At 35.0% G+C, this 10,561-nt stretch overlaps 1 protein-coding gene across 1 annotated transcript; it reads right to left on the bottom strand.

Annotated features, from left to right (window-relative positions):
- Positions 1-1,909: 1,909 nt before the first annotated feature.
- LOC105442514 (G-protein coupled receptor GRL101-like) lies at positions 1,910-7,808 on the bottom strand. Its single transcript, XM_030991043.1, has 5 exons — positions 7,743-7,808; positions 7,055-7,126; positions 5,275-5,346; positions 3,745-3,816; positions 1,910-3,136 (listed from the first exon to the last, which is right to left on the bottom strand). Exons 2-5 carry the CDS (start codon positions 7,057-7,059, stop codon positions 1,969-1,971), a joined length of 1,317 nt encoding a protein of 438 aa, XP_030846903.1. The 5' UTR covers positions 7,060-7,126; positions 7,743-7,808; the 3' UTR covers positions 1,910-1,968.
- Positions 7,809-10,561: the final 2,753 nt, after the last annotated feature.

Raw genomic sequence — 10,561 nt, 5'->3', positions numbered from 1 at the left:
GCTGGTATATTCAGGTTTCTATATAAGGAGATAAAGTAGTTCATCTTTAAATTCAAGTTCAATTTTATTTAATTCCAATAAAAGCACATACACATACAAAAAAAAATACAGCACAGATGCAGATCTTATACATGAAATCAAGGGTACCATAAAAGACTAAGAAGGTCTTGTCAAGATATGCAAAAGTTATGCAAATCAAAACAATTAAAATATATATATCTAAAAAAGTATCACAATAGGGATATACCAAAATGTGCAGGTTCTTTTTTTAAGAAGAAGTCCTCTTTGATACCTACATGGTTCTGAAGTATGGATATGTGATTAATATTGCGAGTACTTCTCTCCATTTTTCTCTCCTCTCTCCCCTCCCCTCCCCCTTCACCTCCCCCCCCCCCCCCCACTCCCCCTCTATTTCTATTTTCTTTCTCTCTTTCTTTTGTTTTATACTAAAACATTTATCAATTAACATTTGCATTTGAGTTGAAAACAAATCTGATCTAGTTTAACTGACTTGATATAAAATATTTTAAATAATACATATGGGACACAAGTACGATGATATTTTTTTTTAAAATATCATTTAGGGAGGAGGTGCACGCGAGATAAATAACAGAGTCTTTTTTAATATACATTATAATAGTTTTAAACTTCATAAATTCCTTATCCTAGAACTAATTCTAAAAGATTCACTGATCTCTTCTTTCATTTCAAACAAGATATCTCTCTTATAAATATAAACATCACTATATTTACCACACATTCAAAGAACAGACTTCAGAGGAATATCTTGTCTTAATTTGAAGCGACCTACTAGAATCATTACTATGGAGATAATAAATATTATATTTGTATGCATACAACAAATATTTTCACAAAAATGTGTAAATAGATATGTCACTACATATTTAAAGAAAAATTTGATGAATGATTAACTTCTTCAATATTGCATATACCACAGATAGTAATGTCACATAAGGATTTTAGAGATCTAATAAAGATAGGATGTTCATTTAGATGGATGAAGAGACAAGTCTTATTGAGAGGAGAGAGGTAGAATGTGAGATAGCAGGAAGATAAGAAGAGAAATAAGGTAGGAGATATGAAGTGGGCGAAAGAGAATATGAATTAGGCAGACAGAGAGACGGAGTTGTTTTTGGCATTTTTTTAAATCCTACCCACAATCAAATATAAATTTGAAATGTATAGGAAGATATGTAACAGGCTTCTCATACTTGGAATAAAATAAAGTTTTCGGAATGATGGAAAGGTTTTTCAAAGGTCTCTTAGCATAAAATGTAACATTTGTCAACTACAGAGCGAAGGATAGGGATAGGGGTTAAACACAAAAGTACATACGGAATGATAAAAACAAATATCTAGAAATAAATGCAAAGAACTAATACACACAATATTACATAAGTTACGAAAGGGAAAACAAAAGGGAAAATATAAAACTTTGGGAATTTTGTTTTAATTTGGAAAACATGTAAATAGAAAAGCATACACAGAAGACGATGGAATAACGAAACAAGTAGGCATAAGCATGATAAGTAGAGGTAGAAATCATGACAACGCCAGTCTAGATTCATAGGTTGCCGGTCTCGTCAACTGTCGTAAAAGTGACCTGAAGGCCCACGAACCTGACCTTATCGGTCTCGTGGGCCGTGAGTCTCAAGGCCTGTCGAGTCTTTTTGAGCTGTCGGTCTCGTTAATTGAAGCTTTGATATTGACACAGATAATGCATAGACAGCATTGACCATGGAATCACGCATGTTTGCTCTGCCATTAGGGACTTTTAGATTTGCACGTCGACATAGTGAACTGCTACGTGTGACGTCCTTTTTATAGTGACGTTCTTTTAAGGCACTGCCACCGTCACACGTAGCAGTCCACTATGTCGACGTGCAAATCTAAAAGTCCCTATTGTTTCACCCCGAACATCTCTCGGGTAGCACGTCCCAGTCTTTTTCATGCACGAGTTTCCCCGGTAGAATTGTCAGTATGTATATGGCTTACATTGACCCCTTTGACATCGATGTTCCGTGAAATAGATGGCAGTAAAGACATGCCCCCCTTGCGTTTTCGCCTTCTGACTTGACTATTCAAGAAGGTATAGAGCAGTGGATTTATGGAGGAGTTGATTGGCAAGATGAAGATCACTGTCCAAGCGTACAGAGAACTTGGTAACACAACCAGCCCTGTTTGGGTAAGAATACCCATAATTATGATGGGCATCCAGCAGGCAAAGTTGGTTAATACGATAAACGCCATTTTCCTTGCAACTGTAATATCCCTCCCTCTCATTTTCGAGTTTCCAACAGATCGAGCGGATCTCTGAACTGCTATGAACATTGAGATGTAGCAAACTAAAATAACTATGAACAGTACCATGTTCAAGCCAATAAAGATGACAACGGAGTATATCCACGAGGGTCGGCTGTCACTACTGATAACGTCGTAGACGACAACGAATTCTTCCGACCAGGGGAGTTCTCTCTCGAATCGCAGAATACCGGTCTCTCCCGAATCCACGTGTAGTGGCAAACCAAGACACACATCGGAAAGTCCATATATGCCCGAAAGATGTGAGTCAAGCAAGAACGGTACAAGACCAACCATAAACACTATAATCCACAAAGCGACCAGAAGTACACGGGTCACTTTCAGATCAAATCGGTATTTCCCGAAAGGAAACAAGATACAAATGAGCCTTTCAAGGGTGATTAAGGTTAATGTTAGAACGGACAGTTCACTTGATATGAACGCCAGAACACTCGCTACCTTGCAGAGAATAGAATCGCGCCACCATGGCGCACTTAGAAAGAAAGTTTCACCAAAATGAATATCAGCTGATGTGATGAAAATCATATAGACACCCATAAGACAGTCAGCGACGGCTAGATTAATTATCAACAGTGTTTGAACATTAATGTTCCGGTCTTGGCGTAATCGTAGGACAAGTACGTTGATGTTACCGACCAGAGCGGTAAAACCTATGATCCAGCCAAAGGCCCCCAGTACGACGCTTGGATAGAGTCTGCCACACGTTTCTAGGGGACTCTTAGGAGACGTCCTTGCACACGTGACGTTCTCTTGGTCGCTAAGAAGGCAGCATAGCCTGTTGTCAGATGCAGACCTGTAAAAAGTAATGTAAGATCCAATCAAACATTGTTTTGTTTTTGTTTGGAGTACAAGTGGGTAAACAACTTAAAATGTCGACATGTAAATTCAACATCATTTTCATTTCATCTACGCTTGGAAATAAGTATTAATTTATCAGTACTCTAAACACAATCACCTGCAAGACGTTTGAAGAATCTCAATTCATAGAATTCTGAACTATTAAGGATCAGATTTTCAACTAAATTATATTACCGGTAACAAGAGTAAAACGTTTCAAAATCTCCAGACTGTACAGTTTCAATGATGGCTTTCATTTAACCATTTGAAAATTATTTGTTATTTATTGTATTGTATTGTTGTTTGTTTTACCGGACTGCTAAGAAAGCATGTGTATGCTTGTAAATAAGCAACCAATGGACCGATGGCTTCGGGTCCTCTCCGAGGGACTTGGTAATAAGAGTTAATACCTTATTAAAGGATAATAGCGCATCGAGTTGGTTTCAAACCCGGGACCTCCCGATTACGAAGCCACTGCTCTACCACTGAGCCATCGCGCCTCCTCGTTCTATATTTACTCTACCAATATTTTACAGGAATCACATTAAAAGAACGTTGACTTACACGGTCGTGAGAGAAGAAAGATTGCTGATGATATCTGGTTCAATGGATGGCAGGTATACTTCAACAAAAAACCTGAAGAGCAAAACAAAATGAAGAACTCACTTGGAATACATCCGTCAGCTGCCCGCAAGAATCCCGCTCACGGGTTTCTGGTGGGCACTGGACGAGGCACATAACAAAGCACATTGGAATAAAATTGGAAAATTGCCGTCATTTATTTCATCTAAATTAAGTCATTATATTCGTTCGTTATTTGCATGAAGTCAAATTTGATACGCAATACAAATTCTTACGCAATTTAAAATACAAAAGCAACCTCTCAATTCAATTCAATTCAAAATGGTTTATTAAAATACTTTCATTGCGGCAAAGCCGAATTGCAAAAATTTACAATAAAACAGTGACAATTAATAAAATGCATAATGTAGAAGATGGTAACATTACAATCAAACTATTATTCATTGATAAAAAGTACAATCAGGATGGATAAAACAGGAAAGAAATGGGAAAGAGAAAGAGAGAGAGAGAGAGAAAACGGAAGAGAGAAAGAGAGAGAGAGAAAGAGAGAGAGAGAGGGGGTGGGGGAAACTGCAACTGGGATGTAGGAATACAAGGAGACAGAAGCTGTCCTAATATGGACAGAGAAGATAGAGAAATAATGATGAAAGGAAAGAGTTTAAAAAGGAGGATGGTATAGACGGAAAAAAGAGGGGGAGAAGAGTAGGGGAACACACAAAAAATGAATGCATTTATTTATCATGATAAAAGAGATTACACTACCTTCACATATATATTCAAATACTGTTATAAACATTTCGGTTGATTTTTAATTTCAGTCTAAATCATTGTTAATTGTCATTATATAAACGGAGAATGTTTTTTTATTAGAGAAAAGAAAAAATATTGTATTTGGATTTACAAACATATTGATAAAAATTAACATTTTATAATCATTGAAGAAAACAATTTGTTTAAAAAGATTGAATCTTGGTACTCCAAATACATATATAGTGCATTCATAAATTGTTCTTATATCGTGATATTGCTTCTCATTAGATAATATTGATGACAATTTTAATTTTAAAAAAGAAACACCTAAAAATAAAACTATTGTTTATAATTAATCCTTTTAGTGTTAAGATGCCGAATCAAAGAAGGCACAGGGCTGTTTCCAAATATTTTAGATAGACATCGTAACTCTACAATGGTTATTGCGTTTCTAGTCAGATTTAACCAATATGCAAATCAAAACAATAAAAATAAAAAATAAAACTGATCAATAAATTTCTTTGCATTTCAGCATCAGCATCATTCTTTAAATCTCATCATTTCTCAGCTAATTCCATTTCGTACAACGTAATACTAGTTTATGTTTATTTAATATTAATATATTTTTAACAGAGATTAAAGATCATTAGTTTACCATTTAGATTGTTTTATTTTAAAGAAACTTTATCAATAGGTATTGATCAATAGCTCAATTAGCTATGAATAAATACATACCCTATAACTAGTTAGTTAACTACTTACAGATATACAAGGTTCCGTAAGTTGGCGAATGCTCCCTCCTCAATATGCAGTATGGGATTGTAGCTCAGATCCCTTTAAACAAAGGTTTTCGAAAGCAATCAATTAATCAATTAAAAAATGTAATATCTCTTAGTGATCTACATGAATTCATTAAGTTTAATCAGCAATTTATTCCATTTAGAATTAGCCACGTCATCTAGCACAATCTAAATTTAAGATTAAATTGGGATGCTCCGTTAAGGACCTGCGTATGTCCATAAGCTACTAATTCGATACATAGTGTATCGCTCGTGCTTCTTCCATTAAGAGTCCAACTAAAAACTAGAAATGAAAACAAAAATCTGTATAGCTGTAAACGATTGATTTGTAGAATGTAATTATGCATCAATTTTGGGGTTGTCCAATATTTCAATAATAAATGTATACATTTTAAAGTTTTTTCCGTCATCTTTCTCAGTTAGATTCTCCGTTGGACAAGTATGTAGATGCAGTTTTCAACCTACTTAAATACATGGTGTTTCGCTCGTGCTTCTTCCATTAGGAGTAAAAGACTAGAAATAAATAAAGAAAAAATCCGTAAAGCTGTAAACGATTGAATATCGGGGGTGTTCAATATTTCAATATAATGTATGAATTTTAAATTATTTTTCCGTCATCTTTGTCAGTTAGATTCTCCGTTGGACAAGTATGTAGATGCAGTTTTTCAACCTACTTAAATACATGGTGTTTCGCTCGTGCTTCTTCCATTAGGAGTAAAAGACTAGAAATGAATAAAGAAAAAATCCGACTAGCTGTAAACGATTGATTTGTCGAATGTTATTATGCATCAATATCGGCGGTGTCCAATATTTCAATAATAAATGTATACATTTTAAAGTGTTTTCCGTCATCTTTCTCAGTTAGATTCCCCGTCAGACAATATACGCAGATTCCGTGCTTATGGAAGATTCATGAATTGTAAGCATGCTCTCTTCAAATTAATGTGCAAACATTCTATATGCATCCCTTAATGCAATGACACGGCGGGATGTTCTATACTCATTGTTTGAACTTCTCAACAACGATCACCAGTACAAGGACAACGTCACGCTGTGATCCTTACTTGACACGGCAGCTGAAAACAAGATATAATAGTTCTTTGGTTATGACTAAAATTTGCCAGCAAAACACTCTTAACACGCAAAGCTTTCAGCGATTCACTGTACACACTTGTGATGGCGTCGTTAAAGGGGAAGTGAGAAGCTGTTACCTACCCCTTTTTTCTTTCATTTTCATTTTTTCTTGAATTGTTGCTAATTCAGAAACATTTACGCTTTGTCTTCTTTTTCTTTTTTCTTTTTTGTTTTGCTGCTTCATGTCTGAAAATGATTCGGAATTTTTGTTGCCTTATTTGAAAAGCTGAGGTCCAAGGTGTCACCCACCTCACTCGCTCTCCAAATTAGTATTTCGCTTCCCTGACACACGTTTAGTAACCTTAAAAGTAAAATGCTTGTGTGCAATAAAGGACTTGCGCGTATTCATCGAGCTCTGTGTTATAAGATACAGAAATGCGAAGCATATTACACTTTAAGTCATAATTTTTGTTTTAATCGCCGCGGTTTTTGCCGCGTCGTGATCTGAACAAAGGTAAAGCCCTTCAATACATTCTATAATGCTTCTCCAAAGTAACCGTATTTGAATTATAGGAGACATAAAACAGGGTGTGCACCGCCTACAAACTCAATTTCAACGTTGAACTATCCTTCATCGTGTAATAAATGAAAGTGACTTTCAAACTTACAACATTCTTAAGTTTTCTAGGCCCTCGAAGAGTCCATGGTGTAAATACTTCAAATGGCTCGACGATAAATTCCTGTTTAAAGAGAAAGAACAAAGTGGTGGTTTAACCTTTCTTATTGTTGAAGAAATCTTCAAGCAGAAAACCAATAAAATTAAAACATATTCTTTTCATTTTGCTCTCTTTTTTGTTCTTCAAAATACCTGTTTCATCTTTTTTTCATCCTGTTTAATCTTATATGACAAAACAAACAACAACAAAATATTTTAGATTTTAGATTTTAATACATTATAGAGGAAAGTAGGACAGAGCAAAAAAATGTCAAGTTGAGTATGTACTTATGATGATCTGGGATCACAATAGATATTCAAACTATCAAAAATTACATTTTTTGGTTAAAAAATAATCGGCGAACAAAAGCTCTTTTGGTGTTCTACATAATACATTCAACATGACAAGAACTACTTTTGTAAAATCGACTTCACCTGGCAAGGCAATTTCAATAGCCTTGTGTTTCTCATAATCAAATGTACGAGCTTGACAATGACATGTTAAGAAAATGATGTCCATAATAATTGAGCGATATAATAGGTGTTGAAATTGCCCTTGAGTTTTTTTTTTCTTTTTCGAAAATAGTAGCGATCGTGTTATTTTAATCATGTCTTGTGAAGAACTTCAGTGATGTACTTACAAAATTCTGAGTGAAGATAATCCTTCAAAAGTTCCCTGCTCTAGTTCTGCAATGATGTTGTTAGTCATAAAGCTGCACAAATATAATGAAATACATTCATTGCATTCATCATAATTCACAATCATATACATAAGTATGTGTATTGTCACACTTATCTAACATTTGGTTCATTTCCTTTCGTTTGATTTGATTTATTATCTCCGTTCCAATAGGAAAATGTTTGAGCATGTACATACTTATGAACTCGTACATAAAACAAATAAAAATGACATAAAACAATGTACTAAGACTGTAAAAAGACAAAACAGACCTATTAAAGAACTGAATATATACAGTGACACGGAGGGGCATGCTTAAGAACCAATGCTTGTTTGGCGAAATAAGAAAAGATGTCCACTTAATGTACCATTGTAAGGTTATATATAAATATATATCTTTATAATATGTAATGAGTGTTGCACTGGTATCACATTTCAAAAAACTGTTCAGAAACAACATTTTTGAGCAAATCAGGGAAGGAAACAATTACCAAAAAAATAAAGAAAATTAACTTACAGAAAAAGCAGGTTTTTGAAACTTCTGAAAAGTCCCGGTTGTATTGAAAGGATGGTGTTATTGTCAAGTATACTAGTTGATGGTAATGAGAAAATAATAGGAAGATATCTCTCATCATCAAGTAGTAGCTAGTCGTTATTTCATTCTGATTTCTTTTCAAGCTGATTAATACTATTCAGAGGTTTGTGCATCTGCTGTATCTCCTTATTTGGGAGAGTGTAGTTGGTTCCACAGATATTGAACAGTCACTTCTTTGATTGTTATTTTTTTGTGTAATACTCGACAAAAGAAATGACGTGGGATCGATACATCACCTTTGCTCTGACACGACATTCTCTATACCCTAGGATCACTCATATGTATAGTACTCATTCAATCACTCTATTCTGTATAATTTAAAGATTATTCACAACATTTTAATATGTAATCAAGTCATGAAGTGCCCAAATATTGCGTCACACTCACAGGTTATGTTCTATAAACGATCTTGCACTTCTAAACCTCAGTGTCATTATACAACCTGAATAAAGAAAACGTGCTTATGAGAAAGTTCACTATGTCAATTCGCTATCCCATATACACTGTCGCTCATAAAGGTGGAATATATTTTTTTTTACCCCAATTTATGGAATTATTTTTAAAATAATTTATAAATAATAGATCTAGATAATAGTATACATCCTCAGATGTAATTGAATAACAATTTGCCAATGTGTGTTTTGCGTGACTGCTAAAGCATGTGTATGTTACTATGCTTATCAACTAGGGGACCTACGCCCTTAAGTCATAAATGACAGTAACGAGGATTAATGCCCCACAAAAGGGCACTAATATAGCACATCGACACGGTTTTGATCCTGGGGCCTCACAGTTACGAGGCCATCACTTTGTCACTGAACCAGGACTGTATACGCAGCGGGGGCTAGGGTAGGGGGCAGTTTCCATAAATAAAAATAAAATAAAAAATGCAATAAATTTTCAATAATTTATTGCATTTTACCCCGGTTCCCAACATGAACAAATCTTTTTTGTGCCCATGCCTTGAGCCATAATGCATGGCCATCCAGAGGATTTTTTATGTTGGGGACCGGGGTAAAATGTAATAAATTATTGAAAATTCATTGCATTTTCTGTGTTTTTTTTTATTTATGGAAAATGCCCCCTACCCTAGCCCCCGCTGAGTATAGTCATGGTTCAGTGACATAGCAATGGCCTCGTAACTGTGAGGCCCCAGGATCAAAACCGTATCGATGTGCTATATTAGTGCCTTTTAATGGGGCATTACTCCTCATTACTGTCATTTATGACTTAAAGGTCGTAGGTCCCCTAGTTGATAAGCATAGTAGCATACACATGCTTTAGCAGTCACGCAAAACACACATGGGCAAATTGTTATTCAACAAAATCTGAGTATGTATACTATTATCTAGATCTATCATTTTTAAATTATTTTTAAAATAATTCCGTAAATTGGGGTAAAAAAAAATATATTCCACCTTTATGAGCGACAGTGTATGTTACCAAGAATAGCGACAACATAACACCTTCTACCCCTGTCATATAGAAACCTATGAACACACACACACACACTCTCTCTCTCTCTCTCTCTCTCTCACACACACACACACACACACACAGCCACATCATGTTATCATTAAAAAAACATTGATATAGATCTTCAAAATGTGGTGATCCCTTATCTAAGTGTTGTTTTATGTGAAGTTATATTTAGAGGTTTTAAAAATTAAGCCATACAATCGTGAGAATAGAAAATCAAAGACACTTACAGTTGCTCAACCTGCTCTCCGTGGAATATTCCTGCTGGGCGGTATGATGAACCTATATCCTTCCATTTTCTGTCAAATAGTAATTACAGAAGAAACACAAATTAAAAAGAAAAATTATTGAGGACAACCCTCTTTTTCTTCAACAGATTTGATGGAATTTTATTTTAAAACTCGTAACATAGGTACATGTTCATGGCAATGAATTATTAGTTTATTCATTTGCTTTGTGTGCGTGTGTATGGGTGTGCGTATTATACGCATGCTCTTGTAAAGAGATGGGCTCATTTTCTGTCTTTATCTACAATACTATGAAGTTTGACGTGTGATATTCAACGTACCAATAGAGTACCGAAGTGTGAAGTCAAACCAGCGTAGTTTACAACGTTTCTAGCTTCAAAAATTTTGTGCTAACAATGGTGTGGTGATCACACCAGCCCCGAACATTGAATTTGCCAGGCCCCAGCCCGTTGTTTAAAT

Source organism: Strongylocentrotus purpuratus, unplaced genomic scaffold, assembly GCF_000002235.5.
Source record: "Strongylocentrotus purpuratus isolate Spur 01 unplaced genomic scaffold, Spur_5.0 spur5_scaffold_2, whole genome shotgun sequence".
Taxonomy (NCBI): Eukaryota; Metazoa; Echinodermata; class Echinoidea; order Camarodonta; family Strongylocentrotidae; genus Strongylocentrotus; species Strongylocentrotus purpuratus.
Note: the sequence above shows the minus strand (reverse complement) of the source record. Positions and strands in the feature narration are given on the sequence as shown.